This window comes from Rhinopithecus bieti, unplaced genomic scaffold (assembly GCF_001698545.2).
Source record: "Rhinopithecus bieti isolate Rb0 unplaced genomic scaffold, ASM169854v2 scaffold_425, whole genome shotgun sequence".
Lineage (NCBI taxonomy): Eukaryota > Metazoa > Chordata > Mammalia > Primates > Cercopithecidae > Rhinopithecus > Rhinopithecus bieti.
Window position 1 is genome coordinate 5,007,840 of NW_016803361.1, and position 22,087 is coordinate 5,029,926.

The 22,087-nt window shown below is 49.8% G+C and overlaps 1 protein-coding gene across 2 annotated transcripts in view; it reads right to left on the reverse strand.

Moving 5' to 3' along the window:
• Nucleotides 1–22,087, reverse strand: part of SIPA1L3 (signal induced proliferation associated 1 like 3) — a 170,223-nt gene that overhangs the window by 99,455 nt on the left and 48,681 nt on the right. Inside the window, exons 2-4 of one of the 2 annotated variants that reach the window (XM_017881222.1) lie at nt 17,713–18,025; nt 15,170–17,001; nt 8,447–8,577 (exon numbers count right to left, since the gene is read on the reverse strand). In XM_017881222.1, coding sequence (XP_017736711.1) covers nt 8,447–8,577; nt 15,170–16,691 — 1,653 coding nt within the window. In that variant the 5' untranslated portion in view covers nt 16,692–17,001; nt 17,713–18,025. The remainder of the gene's footprint in view (nt 1–8,446; nt 8,578–15,169; nt 17,002–17,712; nt 18,026–22,087) is intronic. The other variant, XM_017881217.1, reaches the window with a different exon arrangement.

Consider the following 22,087-nt stretch of genomic DNA (forward strand, 5'->3'; position numbering starts at 1 on the left):
TGAGCCGAGATCATGCCATTGCACTCCAGCCTGGCAACAACAGCCAAACTCTATCTCAAAAAAAAAAAAAAAAAAAAAAAAAACATAGATGTGAGGCCAAATAAATTATCACAAAGTGAATACCTGGGTAATCACTATCCAAATCACGAAATGCATTTCCAGCACCCACAGCCCTTTTGTACCCTCTGCTTTTTCCCCAAAAGTAACTATATCCTGATTTTCAACACCATTTATCATTTATTTCTGTCTACTTTTGAACTTCATGCAGTTTGTATTTTTTTATTCTTTTGTTCTTTTGAAGACAGGGTCTCACTCTGTTGCCCAGGCTGGAATGGAGTGGCACAATCACGGTTCACTGCAGCTTCGACCTCCTGGGCGCAAGAGATCCCCCTGCCTCAGCTTCCTGAGTAGCGGGGACTATAGGCATGTGCCACCATGCCTGGATAATTCTGTATATCTTTTGTAGAGACAGAGTCCCACTATGCTGCCCAAGCTGGTCTGCAACTCCTAGGCTCAAGTGATCCTCCCGCCTTGGCCTCCCGGAGTGCCGGGATTACAGGTGTGAGCTACTGCGCCCAGCCAGGCAGTTTGTATTCTTTTGTTATCTGGCTTCTTTCTCTGAATCTTACATAGGTGAGATGCAGCCATGCTGTTGCGAGAGGTTGATGTTTTACTTTGATAGGTTTAGTCCTTTTCACATTGATAAGCACCAGAACTGCTTCCAGTATTTGCCAACTGTGAACAGTGCTGTTAGGAACCCTCACAGAAGCACCTCAGTGCACATGAACACGTTTTCTTTTGGTTTTATACCTAGGACAGAAATTGCTAAACCACCAGGCATGCTAATCTTCAATTTTACCGAACTGCCAAATAATTTTCCAAATGGTTGTACCAATTTACACCCCACCAGCCCTGTCTGAGCCCCTGCTGCTCCACATCCTCACTAACACCAGCTCGCGCCTGTAGCCACAGCATGCTTCTGGCCACCAGGTCATGCCACGCACAGGACCAGCGCCACACCAAGAATGCACAAACAAAAATCCCTCCCCAGGGCGCTTGTTACAAGCACCCAAAGTACACTTAGGGCTGTGGTCTAAAGACTAAGGAGGAGGCCAGGTCTGGTGGCTCACGCCTGTAATCCCAGCACTCTGGGAGGTTGAGGCGGGCAGATCACCTGAGGCCAGGAGTTCGAGACCAGCCTGGCCAACATGATGAAACCCCATCTCTACTAAAATAGAAAAATTAGCCAGGCATGATGGCTTATGCCTGTAATCCCAGTTACTCGGGAGGCTGAGGCAGGGGAATCACTTGAACCCAGGAGGCGGAGGTTGCAGTGAGTTGAGATTGTGCCACTGCACTCCAGCCTGGGCGACAGAGTGAGACTCCATCTTAACAACAACAAAATAACAAGACTAAGAAGGATAAGTATTAACTGCAAAAACATGCTTGCCTAGGTCGAAAAACACAAGAGGTGGGCAAAAAAACATGTCATGACTTCGCCTCTAAGCACACAGCCCACCACCCTCGCCAAATAGCACCTGGGGGAGAGGTATGTGTGGAAGGAATAGAATGATCCCACTTCTGGCCCCGGTAATTAATAAACAAACAAATCTCTCTCATCACAAGCAGGGTAGTGTCGAAACCGATCATGAAAAGCAATGGTGTCAGGGGCTTTGCCCTGTCAATCTGGGTGGCCCTGGGGTTGTGGGTTTCAGTTAAGGCACCAGCAGGATCAGTGTCTTTATATCCCATTGACACTGTCCCACAGTGCCCTCTGCTGGGAATGAGGGACAGTACGGACCAGAAATCATTCCTCTTCCCTGGAGACCGGTGGCTTACAGTCATATTTTGGCTCTGACCACCTCATCAGCGCGCACTACTTGAAAAACTCTTTCTGCACTGGGGACAGTGAGTGCGACACTGGCAGGTCATGAGTGGTCACCTCACTCTCTACCTGGTCACCCCCACCATCACCTCCCACCTGGACAGCAGCCTCCTCCAGGTCTCCCTGCCCCTGCCCTGTCCCCAGTCCATTCCTTCTACAGTTGCCCAAGTCAGATCACAGCCCTCCTCTGCTCAGAGCCTGAAAACATCTGGCATCAGCTGGTCAAGGGCAACAAATCAAGTGAGCTATGAAAGGCACACAGTGCCATGCAAGCAAGGAGGTTCCAGCTGGTACAGGTTATCCCCACTCACTCCTGACTCAGACGCGCTCCCCGCTTGACTGTGCTGGGCGGCGGGTGTACCCTTCAAGAACATTTCCTAGGAGGTTACTTAGGAGGTGGTCTGCCTGGGTTTGAATTCTAGCTCTAGCTCCTCCCTAGCTGTGTGATTCTGGGCAAGCCACTTAATTTCCCTATTTCCTCATTGACAAAATGGGGATAAAAATGCCTGCCTCAAGGCGTTGAAAGGATTCAAAAAGGTCTGTGTATAATGCTTAGCGTTGTATCTTGGGCACAGAGTGAGAGCTCAATGTGTGTTAACCATTATTATCTGTAACGAGTGTTAAATGTTTATATACAAAGTCACATGCCTAGTTAATAGTTTTAAAATTTTTGTTTCTTTTTTATTTGTTTTTGGAGACGGAGTTTCGCTCTTGTTGCCCAGGCTGGAATGCAATGGTGTGATCTTGGCTCACTGCAACCTCTGCCTCCTGGGTTCAAGTGATTCTCCTGCCTCAGCCTCCCAGGTAGCTGGGATTACAGGTGTGTGCCACCACGCCCAGCTAATTTTCGTAGTTTTAGTAAAACCTCCCATCCCATGGTTTTGCCATGTTGACCAGGCTGGTCTCGAACTCCTGACCTCAGGTGATCCACCTGCGTAGGCCTCCCAAAGTGCTGAGATTACAGGCGTGAGCTACCATGCCCGGCAATTAATTTATTTTTAATAGAGACAGGCTCTCGCTATGTTGCCCAGGTTGGTCTCAAACTCCTGGGCTCAAGCAATCTTTCTCCCTCGGCTTCCCAAAGTGCTGGGATTACAGGTGTTAGCCACTGCACCTAGCCGAGTTTTAAATTTTTTAACCTTAAGCAGGAAGCTACACTTTTTTGCTTTTCCCCCTACTTAACAATATGCTTTGGAGATTGTTCATTTAAACACACACATGGCCAGGTGCAGTGGCTCATGCCTGTAATCTTGGCATTTTGGGAGGTCAAAGGAGGAGGGTCACCTGAGCCCAGGAGTTGAAGACCAGCCTGGGCAACATAGTGAGATTCTGTCTCTAAAAATAAAACCAAATTATTAGCCAGGCATGGTGGTGCATGCCTGTGGTGTCAGCTGCTTGGGAGGCTGAGGCAGGAGGATCACTTGAGCCCAGGAATTTGAGGCTGCAGTGAGCTATGACTGCACCACTGCACTTCAGTCTGGCGGACAGAGACCCTGTCTCAAAAATAAATAAGCAAATACACACAGACACACACACAATCAGATGTACCTACTGAACAAACACTTGCTTTTTTCACTTAATGAAAGCTTTCCTTTTTCTACTTTGCATACTTATGTACTGTCTAAGTTCTTAACAATAAGCGTCTGGTACTTTTAAATAAAAAAGAAAATCAATAAAATAAAAATCCAAATCTCTAACCCTATCAGAACTAAAGCCTGTCAAAAACTCACGTGTGCTAGGCCAATGAGAACCACTGGGCCTGGACGGGACCACACAGTTCCTGGCTGGTTGCCATCCCCACTCCCTCCCCAGTGTCCTGGGTGAGACAGTGCCAGTGAAGGGGCTTGAGACAGGGCAGCCTGGCCTGGTGCTCGTCCTGTCCAGGCTCTCTGGGTTTTGGACGAGCGGTGCCAAAGCCCAGCTCCAAGTCTGTTCCTGCCTCGGTGGGGAGCCTGGCACTGACAATGCTCATATCCCATCTGCTGGGAGATGTGGGTCCACTCGAGACTGTCGCTTGGCGGCCAGGGGCGGCCATCTGGGGCAGGCCTGCTGGCTTGGAAGGCAGCCCAGACCTCTCGCTCTGGCCCCCATGCCCTGGTTTACAGGACCCCAAGGCATGTGTGTGTGGACATGAGAAGGACAGAACCCCATTGGTGAGCTCAACCCATGTTTCCCAGAATGGGCCTCTGACCTCCTGGGAAAGAACGTCGGCTGCAACAGTGGTGCTGCTCGTAATCATTTTCCATCAAGTGTCAGGCCCAGCACTGCCTGCTTAATATGTGCAACCTCACCGAGCCCACAACACAGTTCTCCAAGCCAAGAATTTCCAAGGGGGAAACTGAGGCTCCGAGAGGAAATGAGCCATGTGCCCAAGGTTCTAGAACTGCTGAGTGGCCAAACTAGGACTCATATGAGGTCTCCAACCCATGGAGCATGGCTCTGCCTCAGGACCTCTGCACTGGCTGTTCCCTCTGCCTGGAACGCTCTTCTTCCAATTGTCCACGCGGCTCCCTCTCCCCTTCTCTAGGTTTACTAGAACGTTACCTTCCCAGTGAGGCCTCTCTTGACCTTCCTGTTAAAAATCTAAGCACCTGGCACACTCATCACTCCTCCTTGCTTCGTTCCCCACCTTGTCACTATAGGCAGCACCTACAGCGTAATTTGCTAAGGTGTTTGGCGTCCTGCTGTCTCCCCCTCAAAGACCCAATCCCACGAGTATCTTTGCTGCCTTGTTTGCTACAGTACCCTCCATGCCCAGCATAGAGCTGGGACGGGGGAGCACTGAGCAAACGTCTATGGAATGGATGGATCCCAGGCCTGTGGCTGTGAGACTCAAAGTGTCCCCGTGCTGTCGCCTGGGATGGACCAGAGTAGCCAATGGCTAGTTTTGTAGGTGCTGGGGGTAGGAAGTAGATGGGAGCAGGTATACACTGGGAATGGCATCAAGCCAGTTTCAAACTCAGTGAACAGGAAATCACAGCAAAAAAATTATATAACCCAGTATCCATGCAGTAAAGTCTCACAACTCTCAGTATGTGTGGCATAGTCTGATATATATATATATTTTTTAATTTTTATACTTTAAGTTCTAGGGTACATGTGCCAAAGTGCAGGTTTGCTACATAGGTATTACATGTACCATGTTGGTTTGCTGCACCCATTAACTCGTCATTTACATTAGGTATTTCTCCTAATGCTATAGTCTGGTATTTTTTATCTTTTAGAGACAAGGGTCTCACTGTGGTGCCTAGGCCGGTCTTGAACTCTGGGTTTCAGGCAATCCTCCTGTCTTAGCCTCCCATCCCAAAATGCTGGGATTACAGGTGTGAGCCACTATGCCTGCCTATATATTGTATTTTCTTTCTTCTTTTTTTTTTTTTTTTTTTTGAGACAGAGTCTCACTGTGTCACCCAGCCTGGAGTGCAATGAAGTGATCTTGGCTCACTGTAACTTCCACCTCTCAGGTTCAAGCGATTCTCCTGCCTCCTGAGAAGCTGGGATTACAGGCACCTGCTACCACACCTAGCTAATTTTTTTTGTATTTTTAGTAGAGATGGGGTTTCGCCATTTTGGCCAGTCTGGTCTCAAACTCCTGACCTTGGGTGATCCACCCACCTCAGCCTCCCAAAGCACTGGGATTACAGACGTAAGCCTCCATGCCCAGCCTATTATATTTTCATTACGAACAAAAACACAAATGCTAGCACTGAGTTGGCTGAGCTCCTAACTCATGAGTGGGTCCAATGTGCAGTCTAAGCTGACTTAGTCAAACCCCAGAGGCAGCCGAGTGCGGTGGCCAGAACACAGGCAGGCACCCTGCCCTGCCACTCCCTGGAGGGTACTTTGGGCAAGTCCCTTAACCTCTCTGTGCCTGTTCTGTCATCTATAAATGAGGACAAGAGTGTCTTCAACCTAGAATCGTGATGAGATTTAAGTGAGTTAATAGATATAAAAGGTATAGAATATTGCCTGACACACAGTATAAAGGAGATTTGCAGTAATAATAATCTTTGTAATAAATATTTTATATATATATATATTTTATCTTTTTATTTTATTTTTTTTTGAGACAGAGTCTCGCTCTGTTACCCAGGCTGGAGTGCAGCGGTGCGATCTCAGCTCACTGCAACCTTCACCTCCTGGGTTCAAGAGAATCTCATGCCTCAGCCTCCCGAGCAGCTGAGACTACAAGTGTGCGCTAACATACCCAGCTAATTTTTTGTGTTCTTAGTAGAGACAGGGTTTTACCATATTGGCCAGGCTGGTCTTGAACTCCAGGGCTCAAATGACCCACCTGCCTTGGCCTCCCAAAGTGCAGTGATTACAAGGTGTGAGCCACTGTACCCAGCCTATTTATATTTATAACTATATGACTGTAGGCGTCATTTCACCCAGCAGTTGCCCGTATGTCCTAAAACAGTCGGATGCAGTGTGAGCTGTCACCTCTCATTCTGCTCTGGTGCTCATCTGGCCAGAAAGGTGGGTAGAGGGAGGAGGGGCTGGGAAGACAGAGGCTGGTGACCACCTGTGGTTTGGCACACATGGTTTTGTGGCTGCTTCTTCCTGGCTGCTGCAAAGCCTCCGTGCCATCCCATTCCCCCAACACAGTGGGAAGGTCTTGGTCAGGAGATGGGGCGAGGGCACTCCGAGCTGCATCTGCCAGCCCGGATGAGATCCAGTACTTGGCTGGCCCCACAAAAGTCCTTGGCAGCCTCAGCCTGCTAGGCTTCCACGTCCAGGCAAAGGCCAGGTCCAAGGGGCTGGGGCAATGCAGGCTGAGGGAGACCCATTTTGGAGGGCCTGCCTAGCTGGTGACTGCCCCTTTTCTGAAAGGTCTTCTTTATTTGGGTCTTCTGGACCTCTCTGTCATTTCTGCTTGCCTGGGTCCCCTCTTTTTGCTGAGGATCTGCCCTGCCTCCTCCTCCAGGGAGCTCTGGTGGATCACAGTGCCTGGCCCTGCCCCTGGACCCAGGGTGGTGGGTAACATATGCCAGACCTGGCCAGTTTCCTCTACCACCCCGACCACAGCGAATGACCCAGGGATTGGGCTTGTGATCTAAGCAGAGCCAGAGTTCTTCCCAGATAAATCTGTCTAAGCCTTTTTTTTTTTTTTTTTGAGATGGAGTTTTGTGTTTGTTGCCTAGGCTGGAGGCCAATCTCAGCTCACTGCAACCTCCGCCTCCTGGGTTCAAGCAATTCTCCTGCCTCAGTCTCCTGAGTAGCTGGGATGACAGGCGCCTGCCACCACGCCCAGCTAACTTTTGTATTTTTGGTAGAGACGGGGTTTCACCATGTTGGCCAGGCTGGTCTCAAACTCCTGACCTCAGGTGATCCGCCTGCCTTGGCCTCCCTAAGTGCTGGGATTACAGGCATGAACTACTGCGTCTGGCCAGTCTGAGCCTTTTGGATGAGAAGGCGTAAAGATGTAGATTTGAGCAGCCCATCTCCATTTTCCCATGACACGGTGAGAGCTTGTTAGTGGCAGAAGAAAATGACATTCACGATGCAAACAGCAAAGCCAAGCAGAGAGCTAAAGCAGCAGAGTTCTGGTGACTGCATTTGAGTCTCTAAGTCCAGCTATGCCTGAAGCTTGTCCTACCTCGAGATTTGCAGTTACATGAACCATGAATGCTATTTCTGACTCAAGAGAGTTAGAAACAGACTTCTGTCACTTACCATTTAGAGTCCTAATAGAGCATGGGTGCCCCAACAGGACTTCCCCACTAGCTACAGCTGACATTTAATCCAGGGGAAGGCCTCCAGCCAGGATCATGGGCTTCTCCACTCAGAATGGAAAGTGACACATCGGGAGTACCTTGAGCTGACTGGCCTAACAGCAGTGCCTGTGGTTGACAGTCCCCAATTCCTGTCCTGCCTGAGGCTTGTTGCCTTAATTCTTTCCATTATGTGGGACACCTCATGATCCTAAAATGATCCCTTACCTTCCCTTTTATTTCTTATGCTTATTAGAGCTAATCTCTCGCGAACAGGTTTTGTAATCTTGGGCTCTGAAGTCAGACACCCTGGACTGAAATCTTGGTCTGGCCCCTGACTCATTGATCCTATAGAAATCATTTATCTCTCTTTTTTTTTTTGAGACAGAGTCTCACTCTGTCACCCAGGCTGGAGTACAGTGGCATAATTTCAGCTCAGAGCAGCCTCTGCCTCCCAGGTTCAAGCAATTCACCTGGCTCAGCCTCCCCAATAGCTGGGATTATAGGCGCGTGCCACCACGCCCGGCTAATTTGTATTTTTGGTAGAGATGGGTTTTTCGCCATGTTGGTCAGGCTGGTCTTGAACTCCTGACCTCAACTGAGCCATCCGCCTCACTTCCCAAAGTGCTGGGATTACAGGTGTGAGTCACTGTGCCAGCCAGAAGTCATTTAAATTCTGAGTCTTAGTTTCCTCCTCTACGAGATGGAGAGACTAACAGGATTGCTCTCCTGGGGTTGTTGGGAAGATTCCATGAGATGAAGCCGGGGAAGTGTTTGCTCCCAGAACCTAGCTCGAGATGTGAGTGGCTATGATTTCTTTAATAAGAACAAGAGTGATGGGACCTACCTCGCGGGTCCGGAAGATGATCCTGTACTGGTACTGAGGTCCATGCTCCTTGTGGTCTTCCAGCTTCTCCCGCTTAATGCTCACAGCCACTGGCCCCAGTTTCTCATCCACGCCGAAGTAATTGGCATGTTCTAAGAAGGAAGAGCAGGCGAGTTCAGGCTCAGCTGTCTGGGAAGGAGGGGCCCTGATGCCCAGCAGGCCTGCAGATAGGGTGATCAGGCAGGGTCCTATGCAATCTGTGGGACGCTGGTCACGCAAACCTCATGCCTTGGTCACAGACACCCCCAGTGGAGAAACTGTAAGAGGCAAAAGCCCACCTTACTGTACCACCTCTGCCAAGCCACAGAACTTTTCTGAGCCTCTGTGCTCTTGTCTGAGAAAACGGGGCCTTGATGCCACCCACAATTCAGAGAGCTGATGTGAAGGCAAAATGAAGCTACAGATAAGAAACGCTTACTATGGTGCATGGCATGCCATCAACCCAGCACCACTGTGATTCATCCCGTGCTTGCAAATTGTTCACTTGGTTTAACTGCTGATTAGCCCATGTGAAATTGTTATGTAAGATTCTAGTCTAGAGAGCCTCCTGACATCTGGGCTCTGCCCCTTAAGAGATGTCTGGCCCCAGCCAAGTTGCTAGACAGCATTTTCAGCCATAAAATAAAGTTAAAGGTGGACCCAGCCTTGAGCACCGTGCCATGCACATAGCACGCACATGATGAGTGTTGGCAATGACCAGCCCCAGTCATTGTTGGCGCCTGTCAGGGACCACGATAGGGGTCCCCAGGCATCGCCTTTATCTCACCATGTTTCTTTACCTAGGTAACTTCAACACTGCTCTTTTTTCCCTTAGGGTAACAGAGGCTTTAGCCAGACGTGGGGCACGCCTCCTGCTCCCTCCTCTACCCGACAGCTGCCTCCTCTTTTTTTCTAAAACATGCTGTTATCTTATAACCCTTCCAGGCAAACAGTTCTTCCCGATGTATAACCCAAGTATCTCATGCTTGTGTGGGTATCCACCAGCGGTCTGTCTTGACCCAAGTCCACGAAGTTAGCATCACCCACCACCGGAAATTGTACTGGTATGCTGAATGTTTAACTGATGGTTCTTGTTCTCATGAGATGCTCTTGGCAAATCAAAGGCTAATCTAAAGGCAAAATATTGTGTGTTAATTAACGGCCCCAGTCAGGATAGCATCTGCAGGGGGTGCAACAATCTCCAGCTGATCAGAGAATGGAATAAACATTGTACTCTACAGATCACAGATACCAGCTTATTCCTGAAGCAGCTACAGGGGTTGTTGCTTTTCCCATCAATGCATATCTAGCTCCTTGCAAATCCTAGCATATAGTAGACACTCAATAAACACTGACCACTGACTAATTTGTTTACTAGCTTTGACAAAGACTCTTTGCTTCGCCGAACTTTAGTCAGGCTTTGGAATCTTTCAACTAGGCCCATCTGTGCACCTCCTTGTAAAATCCAGTTTTAACAAAGAACCCTGCTAAGTCAGTTTAGCAAGAACCCTGCCCCCCAACCTTATCCTAATATCTGGACATCCTCAACATCTGATCAAGCTCTTCATCTTCCACCATCCAAAGGTGATGTCGGATCATCCTGGCGTGTCATCAGCAAGATTAGGTTGGTTCAGCCAGAATCTTCCTTACCTCTGACATTTCTTCTTAGTAATTTCCTCCATCCACTGACCCCCACCCTGACTCTTGGCTATAAATTCCCACTTGACCACGCTGTATTCAGAGCTAAGCCCAGTCTCTCTTCCCTACTGCCAGACCCCGCCGCAGTGGTCCCTACGCCTACTGTGATGGCTCTGAATAAATTTTTTTTTTTTTTTTTTTTTTTTGAGACGGAGTCTCGCTCTGCCGCCCAGGCTGGAGTGCAGTGGCCGGATCTCAGCTCACTGCAAGCTCCGCCTCCCGGGTTCACACCATTCTCCTGCCTCAGCCTCCCGAGTACCTGGGACTACAGGCGCCCGCCACCTCGCCCGGCTAGTTTTGTATTTTAGTAGAGACGGGGTTTCACCGTGTTAGCCAGGATGGTCTCGATCTCCTGACCTCGTGATCCGCCCGTCTCGGCCTCCCAAAGTGCTGGGATTACAGGCTTGAGCCACCGCGCCCGGCCGATATTTTTTTTTTGAACAGCTTTCAGTGCTACAAAGAAATTTTTAAAAAGAAAATGACTTTTTTTTTTAAAGTTGCATGATGAGTACTTCCTACCTGACTAACAAAGAACTAAGTATTTTAATGTATAATCTTACTTGATCTTTATTTGATCCACATTCCTTTCATGTAAGTATTTGTACGTGTAGGTTGAAAAGAATGTGTTCTTTGTTGGTTAGGTACAAAGTTAATATATATACAGTGTAAAATCCAGTTTTCATTAGGTTATTCAAATCCTCTAAATGCTTATTTTTCAGTTACTAGATTCTGTCAATTTCAGAGAGATAATCTGTGCACCTCTCCCGCTATGGTTGTGAATTTTTCCACTTCTCCCCGTAGTGGTGTTGTTTGTTTGTTTGTTTTTTGTTTTGGTTGGGGGGACAGAGTCTCACTCTGTCGCCCAGGCTGGATTGCAGTGGTGCGATCTCGGCTCACTGCAACCTCTGCCTCCCAGCTTCAAGCGATTCTCCTGCCTCAGCCTCCCAAGTAGCTGGGATTACAGGCACCTGCCACCACGCCCAGCTAATTTTTGTATTTTTTAGTGGAGACAGGGTCTCACCATGCTGGCCAAGCTGGTCTTGAACTCCTGACCTCACGTAATCTGCCCACCTCGGGCCTCCCAAAGTGTTGGGATTACAGGCATGAGCGAATGCGCTCAGCCAGCCTGATCCATTTTTAAAATCTACATACCCCTAAACCAAGTTGCCAGGTATACAAAGGTTCACAACTACCAGAATTTCTTGGTGAATTTTAAGAAACATGAAATGGCCTTCTCAGTTCCTCTAAAAAGTGCTTTCAACCTTTAAATCTATTTCATGTGATACTGATATTGCCTCATTGGCTTTTTCCTTGTAAGCAACTGTCTGGAACTTCTTTTTTTTTTTTTTTGAGACGGAGTCTCGCCCTGTCACCCAGGCTGGAGTGCAGTGGCACAATCTCGGCTCACTACAAGCTCCGCCTCCTGGGTTCACGCCATTCTCCTGCCTCAGCCTCCCAAGTAGCTGGGACTACAGGCACCTGCCACCACGCCCGGCTAATTTTTTGTATTTTAGTAGAGACGGGGTTTCACTGTGTTAGCCAGGATGGTCTCGATCTCCTGATCTCGTGATCCGCCTGCCTCGGCCTCCCAAAGTGCTGGGATTACAGGCATGAGCCACCGTGTCTGGCTTGGAACTTCTTTTTGATCCCTTTCTTTTCAATCTCTGTGTCATTTTGTTTGTGCATATGATATTGATATAATCATCTTCATTTGTCATGCAGTCTGAAGGGTAAAACATATCACATGGATCAGCTATGGAACAGATACCCCAAACCGAGGGCTTTCTGACTCCAAGTTGGAACTCCAGAGACTCCAAGTTGGAGCTCCAGTGCCCCATGGGACAACTTGACTGACATTTGTTATGTTTGACAACGACATTACTTTAAATATTTTTTAAAAACTAGTTGCTGTGAGCCAGGTGTGGTGGCTCACGCCTATAATCCCAACACTTTGGGAGATTGAGGCGGGTGGATCATCTGAGGTCAGGAGTTCAAGACCAGCCTGGCCAACATGAAGAAACCCTGTCTCTACTAAAACTACAAAAATTAGCTGGGCGTGGTGGCGAGCATCTGTAATCCCAGCTACTTGGGAGGCTGAGGCAGGAGAATAGCATGAACCTGGGAGGCAGAGGCTGCAGTGAGCTGAGACCGCGCCACTGCACTCCAGCCTGGGCAACAGAGCGAGACTCTGCCTCAAAATAAAGAAAGAAAAAGCAACAACAACAACAACAAATCCAGCTGCTGTGGAGTACTAGCTGCTAGTTCTTCTTCTTTTTTTTTTTTTAGAAAACCCTCTATTCTTGGAAAAGAGAAACTTTGTCTAGCTAAAAACCTACATTTCCCAGCCTCCTTGCACACAGGTGTGGCCACTAAGTGGAAGTGGTTGAATGGGGCTTCTGAGAAAGCTCTTTAACCCATTTATGCTGGAGGCTGCAATTTTTTGAATTTTTCCAGGAGTAAAAATTCAGACCCTGGCAATGACCTTGAGCAGTAGGCTATAACTCCCACATGCTTAGTGTTCCAATAATGAAACACTAGGCATAACGGCATAAGGGGGTTGACTTGACAAGAGGTCTGCCTTTTTGTCCTTACCCCTTTCCTCTTTTCTCTGCCTGGAAACACAGATGTAATGCCTGTAATTCCAGCAGCTATCTTGGTGCGGGGCGGCGGGGGATCATGCCATGCACTAAGGCTGATGTTCCACTGATGCTGAAGACTGACCAAACCAGCCCTGGGCTGCTGAACTCTGGATTTCTTCACAGGAGAGTCACTTCTATGTTGTTTAAGCCTGTTACTAGCAGTTACAAGCAATCCTGATTTTTTTTTTTTTTTTTTTTGAGACAGAGTCTCACTCTGTCACCCAGGCTGGAGTGCAGTGGCCGGATCTCAGCTCACTGCAAGCTCCGCCTCCCGGGTTTACGCCATTCTCCTGCCTCAGCCTCCTGAGTAGCTGGGACTACAGGCGCCGCCACCTCGCCTGGCTAGTTTTTTGTATTTTTAGTAGAGACATGGTTTCACCATGTTGGCCAAGCTGGTATTGAACTTCTGACCTCAAGTGTTCCGCCTGCCTCAGCCTCCCAAAGTGCTGGGATTACAGGCATGAGCCATCACACCCAGCTAATAATTCTGAACCGTTATAGCTGCCACCATTTAAAAAAATCAGTAAAGTCTGTATTAAAAAAAATCTGAGTTTTAGGAGAATCTTGAAAAACTGGAAAAGCTGGTAACACTAGATTTGTCTGCATGTCTTGCATGACAATAGTCAGCTGGCACTGGGCAGGAATGGCCTAGTCTTTGCCTAGCATGCCGTACTCTTGCAGTGTTCTGCTGTCTCCTGAAGCTGCCTGGGTTTATGGTCTCTGCAATACGTTATGCTGTCTCCTGGGAATGCCTCACCAGCACTAATCATGTATGAAGCCCATCTCTCCCTGATGTTAACACCCTCCAAACATCAACAGCTTCGCCTTCAAAATGGATCCAGAGGCCGGGCGTGGTGGCTCACACCTGTAATCCCAGCACTTTGGGAGGGTGAGGCAGATCACGAGGTCAGGAGATCAAGATCATTCTGGCCAACATGGTGAAACCCCATCTCTACTAAAAATACAAAAAAAATTTAGCTGGGTATGGTGGTGCACACCTGTAGTCCCAGCTACTTGGGAGGCTGAGGCCCATGAATCACTTGAACCTGGGAGGCGGAGGTTGCAGTGAGCAGAGATGGTGTCACTGCACTCCTAAATGGATCTAGTAGTGGCTTGCAAGATTCTTCCCTACTTTTGGGCTCCCATCTTAGACATGTCCATCATCTCCTGCCTGGATGACTGCAGCAGCCTCCTGGCTGTTCCCCTGTCCTCTCCCCATCCCTCACATCCTGCTCCCCACATGCAGCTGGAGACAGGTCGTGAACACAGCAGTCGGGCCCTGCCCTGCTCAAAGCCATCCTGTGGCTCCATCTCATGCAGGGTACAAATGAGAGTCCTTGCTACAGTCCCACATGACCTATCCCTGTCACCCCTCTGCGTCAGCTCTGTCCACTCTCCCCCATCACTCTGCCCCAGCAACACTGACCTCCTGTCTGTTCCTCCGACATTCCAGGACTTTTTTTTTTTTTTGAGACGGAGTTTCGCTCTGTCACTCAAGTTGGAGGCTGGAGTGCAGTGGCGCGATCTTGGTTCACTGCAACCTCCGCCTCTCGGGTTCAAGTGATTCTCCTGTCTCAGCCTCCCGAGTAGCTAGGACTACAGGCATGTGCTACCACACTATTCTAATTTTTGTATTTTTAGAGGAGGCAGGGTTTCGCCATGTTGGCCAGGCTGGTCTTGAACTCCTGACCTCAAGTGATCCGCCCTCCTCGGCCTCCCAAAGTGTTGGGATTACAGGTGTGAGCCACCGTGCCTGGCAGTTCCAAGACTTATGTATTCGCTGCTCTGTTCTGGGAATAGTGTCTGCAATTTGCACATGGTGCTTTCAGCTCCATACTCAAACCGCACCTGCCTCCGAGGCCCTCTCTGACCATCCCCTACTGAGATCTGACCCCGCCCCCCAACACTCCATTTCCTTCTTCCCCACTTTACTCTTTTCCACTGCATTTAGCACCCTGTAATCCCTTGTGTATTTTTTGTATTTATCCTGTTCAATTGTTTGTCTTACCCATGAAAACATTAAAAGTGCTACGAAGATAGAATATTTGTTTCAATCTGGTTGATACTATATCCCCAGGCTCTAGAGAGTGCCTGGCACTGAGCTGTCCCAAGCCTGTATGTGCTGAGTAAATGCAGAGCTGTTGTGTCCTGTAGCTCAAGGTTTATGGAGTGCTGCTGTGTCAGACACAGGGCTGAGGCCCGGGTAGCTCTGCTCACCGGATCCTCACAGCCCTCCAGGAGGGAGGTCTCCGTTCCTGCCACATCCTCAGTGCCAGAGCAGGACCTGGCACAGAGTGAATGAATGAGTAGGGGTCTCGGAGACAAGCCGCGGCCCACCCAACCTTCCCACCCACCCGCCATCCGTCACCTTTCCCCACGAAGTAATCCTGGTAGTAGCGGGCGCCCAGGTCCACATGCTCGATGCTGTACTGCCGGGGCCGACTCTGCGTCCTCTGCTGCTCCTTGGGCACTTCCAGCACCGAGATGCTGGCGTTGGTGCGGTAGGCGCTCAGGGCGGGCTCTGCCAGGTGGCCCTCGCCGCTGCTCGGGGAGCCCACGGAAGCCCGGGAGAAGCTCACGTTGCGCTCACATTCGCCCCCGATCTCGTTGCGGAAGTGCGGGCAGCTGAGCAGCAGGTCGTTGCTGTTGTCATCCCCGAGGTCCTGCTCCAAGTTCTCCTTGCAGTTTAGGTCCTCCGTGCTGGTGAAGGCCGGGTCCAGGCCTCCGAGGCTGTGGGCCCGCGAGGTCGTGAGGGAGGCCATGGCCGAGGCGGCGGAGGCGGCCGAGGCGCCCGTGGTGGTGTTCCGCCGCTGCGACACCGACACCCTGTTGGCGGCCGCCTCGTTGAGATCGAACAGCATGCTCTGCACATCAAAGTGGGCGAAGCTCTTCTGACACACCCATGGCCTGCTGGCTTCCGGGGGGCTCCGGCCCTCGTCGGCCTCCCCCGGGGACCGCCCAGCCTCCCCCTCGGGTTTGCTGCTCCTTAGCTTCCGAAAGATGGACGAGTCCACTGAGTCCCCGCCGCTGAGGCCCCGAGCAGGTTTCTTCCGGGTCTTCTCCTTCTCCTTCGTGGGCTGCAGCGGGAGGAGGCTGTCCTTGGCGGGCTGCCCATTGTGGCAGTCCTCCTTGGCTCCGCCTCCGCCCCCCATGAGGTGTGGGCCAGGATCTGCCCGGAGGAGCTCGGTGAGGGCCCGGCAGCCCCGGGCGTCGGGCTGCTCGCTGCGGAACTCGTTGAGGATGTCGAAGAAGCTCTGCTCCGGCATGCCCTGCACATCGATGGACGAGGTGCTCCCATACTCGCGGAAGAGGGGCAGCGCCCCCGTGTGCCGGACCCCCCGCGGCTCCCCCGGGTCCTCCGCATCACACTCGCTGAGGGTTATCTCGCTGCTGCTGCGGTGCCGAAGGGGGAGGAAGGCCCTGCCGGGGGACCGGGGCCACCCGTCCTGGAACTCCACATCTTTGGACCTTCTCCTGGAGAGTCGGTGGAAGGCTTTGGACCCTGAGGAAGCTGGGGTGCTGGTGGGGGGCTGTCCGTTCTGTATGCTCCTCATGGAATGGGCCATCTTGGTGGCCTTTGTGCCATCTGTGTCCTGTGAGGGGCTTGGGTTGCTCTGCTCTCTCAGGGCCTCCCGCTTGGGCGGCCAGTCGGCCACCCTTGCACGTACACCCATCTTGGGCATTGCGGGGGTGGTGGGGCTGGGGCGGGTGGTGGCGGTGGCGGTGACCGGGCTGTCGCCAAGAGGCTGGGACATGCTGCCATTCTGGGCCCAGAATCCCAAGGGAGCATAGTCCCCTGTGTGTGGCCCAGGGAGGACATCGCCCACCCTGGCCCCACAGCTGGCTGCCAGGTCCACACCATCGCTGGGGATGGCCCGATAGGTGGTCATAGTCCACGGGCACTGGAGTGCTGCTGGCCCGCTATGCTGTGGTGTCACTCTATAGGGTTCCCCACCCCTCAGCCATTGTTCAGGGCCGCCAGGCCCAGGATGAAGGATGCTGGGCCCTGAAACCTGACAGGAAGGTTGTGAGCCTGTGGAGTCCAGTTCTCCACCATCGCTGTGCACAGCTGAGCCAGGACAACCTCAGGAGGCAGGTGCTGTCCTGGAGGCTCCAGACCGAGGGGCTCAGCACCACTGAGCAGGCAGCAGTTGCAGGCGCTGGCCAGCCGGAGGTGGCGAGGAAGTTGTCCCCGCCATGCTGAAATGGGAGAAAAGGAAAATGTGAGCTGCGATAGCTGTGTTACTGCTCCCAGAAAGTGGGATATGTGACTTTTCTTGACAGCCTCACTCATTAAAAAAAAACTTTTTATTATGGAAATTTGCAAACATACTCAAAGGCAGAGAGGAGACTGAGTCACCCATCAGCTCCAACAACCACTAACTAGTTCCTATTCCCATTTCATCTATTCACCCCACCTTATGACCTTCTTTGTTTCTGATAGAATGTTTTAGAGTAAACCCCAGACATCAGGTCTTTTTTTTTTTTTTTTTTTTTGAGACAGAGGCTCACTCTGTCACCCAGGCTCGAGTGCAGTGGCACATGCTTGGCTCACTGCAACCTCCACCTCGAGGGTTCGAATGATTCTCCTGCCTCAGCCTCCCAAGTAGCTGGAATTCCAGCATGCGCTACCTTGCCCAGCTAATTTTTTGTATTTTTAGTAGAGATGGGGTTTCATCATATTGGCCAGACTGGTCTCTAATTCCTGACTTCAGGCAATCCCTGCCCACCTCAGCCTCCCAAAGTGCTGGTATTACAGGTATGAGCCACCATACCCGGCCAGACATCAGGTAATTTCACCCATAAATACTTTAGCTTGTAACTCTAGTAGATAAGGTTTAAAAAAAATCACTACAATAACATTATCATACTCATCTAAATTAACAAGAATTATTTAATGTCATGCAGTACCCTGCCTGCATTACATTTCCCGTCATTGTCTCGCAGGTGTCTTTTGTGAGCTGGTTTGTTCGAAATTATCCTCTGCTTATGCAGGTATTTTCTTAAGTCTCCTTTACTCTACAACGGCCACCTTCCTTTATTTTGATGCTCTTTACTTGTTGAAGGAAAGGGGTCACCCGTCCTGTGGATTTCCCCACTTTCAGGATCCCTGTGGTGCCACTTAACATGTTCCTCTTCCCCCTGTATTTCCCGTGAACTGGTGGCTTCACGCAGAGGCCAGACTATTGTCCATCTGCTCTGTTGTTCGCTCAGCTCAGCTACTCTGCCAGAAAGGAAGTGAAAATGACAGATGAGTCAACATGAGCACCAGTGGAGTTTGGGGAGGAAAGCCGCAGAAGGAATGTCTCTAGAAATCCATGTGGTTACTGCAGACTATGGCTGGGTAAATCAGGGCCCATCACTTTTTCACTGAGATCTCCCCAGTGACTGCTTACTGCATTAAAACACCATCCAAACTCCTTCCCCTGCTCCATAAACTCCACAGGATCTGGCTCTGATGTCTCTCCCCATCCCTGACTAAACTCTGATCATACTGGCCTTCTTTCCTGTTCTGATGCACCAAACCTTATCCAGGATATCTGATATGCTTCCTCAGTCCTTCCAGGGGCTGGTTCCTTCCTGGGGCTGGTTCCTTCCCATGTCAGTTTTTCCATGGAGACTTCCAGCTGGGCATGGTGGCTCACGCCTGTAATCCCAGCACTTCGGGAGGCCAAGGCGGGTGGATCACTTGAGCCCAGCAGCTCAAGACCAGCCTGGCCAACATGGCAAAACCCTGTCTCTACTAAAAATACAAAAATTAGCCAGGTGTGGTGGCATGTGCCTGTAGTCCTAGCTACTCAGGGGGCTGAGGTAAGAGGGTTGCTCGAACCTGGGAGGTTGAGATTGCGTGAGCCACGATCACACCACTGCGCTCCAGCCTGAGCAGCAAAGTGAGACCCTGTCTCAAAACAAAAAAACAATAAAACTCGCAAAAAACAAAACAAAACCTTCCCAAATCACCCTATAGAGACAGAGAAGCCCCATCTTCTGGAAGCCTTTCTTAATTATCCGCTCTACTTCCAATTTTTTTAGCAGTTGTTCATTCTGTCTACTGGCTGGGTCCACCACTCAAATGTTGGCTCCAGAACGGCAGGGATGTCTGTGTTGTTCACTGATGCATCCCCAGTGCCTAGAACAGTGTCCAGGACGTTTGTTCAGTATTTATTGTATGTACGAGTGAACAGATGGCTTCTGCCTAATTGGAAGTGTAAGTACCTCCTGATTTGCAGGCCCCTGGGGAAGGGAGTCTGTGCTTCTGTCCAGCACATAAAACAACCTGCGGGGTCACTTCCCTTTGTCTCCACCTTGAACTTCTAGAAGATGAAAATCCTGCTGGAGAGGAAGGGGAAAGTGGGTCGCCATCTGTGATGGAACCTGTTGACTGCCCAGCAATCGTGCCCGCTCCGTCCTGCCAACGGAACTGATTTTGCTCGGGGCAGTAGAGTGCTGCTTTGGGCTGGGCACTTGGCTCAAGGTGACCTCTAAGTTTTCTTTCCTTGGGAATCTAGAGCTGGATACAGCCGTTCTTGGTCAACAGCTATTGGTGCTTCCTGTGTGAGAAAGTAGCAGGCCTCTTCTGTGTGTGTGTGCATCGGGGTGTGTGTGTGTGTGTGTCTCTGTGTGTGTCTGTGTGTGTGTGCGCATGTCTCTGTGTGCATCTGTGTGTCTGTGTGTCTCTGTGTGTGCGTGTCTGTGTGTGTGTGTGCGCATCCGTGTGTCTCTGTGTGTGTCTGTGTGTGCGTCTGTGTGCGTGCGTGTCTGTGTGTGTGTCTGTGTGTGCGTGCGTATGTGCATGTGTGGGGGGGCTTTTCCTAATTTATGCCCAGAGGTATGGAGCGAACCGGCAGAGACCACGAGGGAAGCTCAAAGCAGATTCAAGGAGCAAAATAGTAAGGAGAGCCTGCAGCCTCTGAAAAAGCGAGCACCAGAAGAGGGCAGGTGGGGAGTGGGGAGCCCCTCTTCCTGGTGCCCCATGAGAACACAAACAATCCTGAAGACGTTGCTGGGAGGCAGCACGGGGATGGGCTAAAGAAGAGGGAGGAAGCTGGAAAGCCCACAGGGTTGAGTTGCCTAAGGGAGACAGGAGAGAGGCCAAAAGGAGCCTGCACTGACCTGGATGGCAGGGTGTCTTCTGCCAACCAAGGCTTGTGGGAGTGTGGATGTCAGATCATCTGATTTTCCAAGAGAAATCAGAAACCTAGAATTACATGCAACATCTCCCAATTTGAAAAGCAAAACTATTGGCCGGGCATGGTGGCTCACGCCTCTAACCCCAGCACTTTGGGAGGCCGAGGCAGGTGGATTGCCTGAGGTCAGGAGTTCGAGATCAACTTCATCTCCACTAAAAATACAAAAATTAGCCAGGCATGGTGGCACACACCTGTAGTTCCAGCTACTCGGGAGGCTGAGGCAGGAGAATCACCTGAACCCGGGAGGTGGAGGTTGCAGTGAGCTGAGATCATGCCACTGCACTCCAGCCTAGGTGACAGAGTGAGACTCCATCTCAAAAAATAAAAAGAAAAGGAAAAACAACAGAGCAACAGAGACAACAACAAACTATCATACAGAGATGATGGGAGGATTTTCAAGAAACTGCTAATAGTGTTTGCCTCTGTATGTCTGTCCCCACCACTCCCAGCCCCTTCCCCTGCTCCATTTTTCTCCTTAGCACTTATGAACAGGCTCACTTCTTTTTCTTACTCATTATTATTACTACTATTATTTTAGAGACACAGTCTTTCTCTGTTGTCAAGGTTGGAGTGCAGTGGTACAATCAGATCTCACTACAGCCTCAAACTCCAGGGCTCAACTGATCCTCCTGCCTCAGCCTTCTGAGTAGCTAGGACTAAAGATGCATGTCACCACGCCCAGCTAATTTTTAAATTTTTGGTAGGGGTGGGGTCTCAGTATGTTGCCCAGGCTGGTCTCAAACTCCTGGGCTCAAGTGATCTCAGCCTCCCAATGTACTGTGATTATAGGTGTGAGGCACCGTGCCCAGCCTCCTCAATGATTTTCTCACTGGCATCTGGGAACTCGTCTGCTGCCTCTGGTCGGCCAGAAGCTGCTTCTCCTGCTATCTTGACATTTTTTAAGCCATACTCTTTCTAAAATTATCAAACCATCCTTTGCTGGCATTAAATTCCCCAGTTTGAGATCCTCCTCCTTCCTTTTGCTTTAGGTTGCCATGTAATGACTTCACTTTTTCTTGAAGCAAATTAGAATCTATAGGTATGCTTTTCTTACAGCAATCCTGTCCCCACAAAGAAGCTGCATTTGCAACACGAGATAAAATATATTTTGTAAAAAGTGCAAGGTTTTTGTGCCTGCTGGCATAGGTGCAGCAACAGCTTCATGAATTTCCTTTTCATTTTTTACAATGGTCCTCATACTGGATTCATTTATCTGGAAATGGCGGGCAACTGCAGCTGCAGTCCTCCATCGATGGCACATATCAAGCAATTGCATATTTTCTCGTAATGTTATGACTTTTCTGTGCTTCCTGGGACAACTTCCAGCATCACTAGTGGCACTTTGTACGAGTCCCCTGAGGTTATTCAGGGCTTACGGTATTGCACTAAACATGATGAAAACTAGGTGAGAACCTCCAGGGATCATTTTTTACTGCGATATGCAATTTGCTGGAGAGACAAACTGCTCATGCGGAGATGATGAGTGTCACATGGTGTTTCAAACGGATACTCACAGTACTTGAGCTCACTGCAGTAGCAACAGGAGGTGGTCGCAAAACTATGACAATAGTGCAGTGTGTACTGCAGTTAATTTCATGCAGTTATGATTTAATGCTGCATGTTTATGTTTGTTTACATTTCTCTTGGCTTAGCAAAGTATTTGTGTGTGTAACTTTTGATCAATTTTAACTTTTTAGAATGCATTTCTGTATATTTTATGGTGGTAGTAAATGATAGACTAATGCACATATATTTTATGTATTCATGACATACCTAACATTTGATTTTATTTATTTTAATTAATTAATTATTTTTGAGAAGGAGTCTCGCTTGGTTGCCCATTTATTTATTTATTTGTTTATTTATTTATTTATTTTTGAGAAGGAGTCTCACTCGGTCGCCCAGGCTGGAGTGCAGTGGTGCAATCTTGGCTCACTGCAAGCTCCGCCTCCCGGGTTCACGTCATTCTCCTGCCCCAGCCTCCGGAGTAGCTGGGACTACAGGTGCCCACCACCACGCCTGGCTAATATTTTTTGTATTTTTAGTAGAGACCGGGTTTCACCATGTTAGTCAGGATGGTCTCGATCTCCTGACCT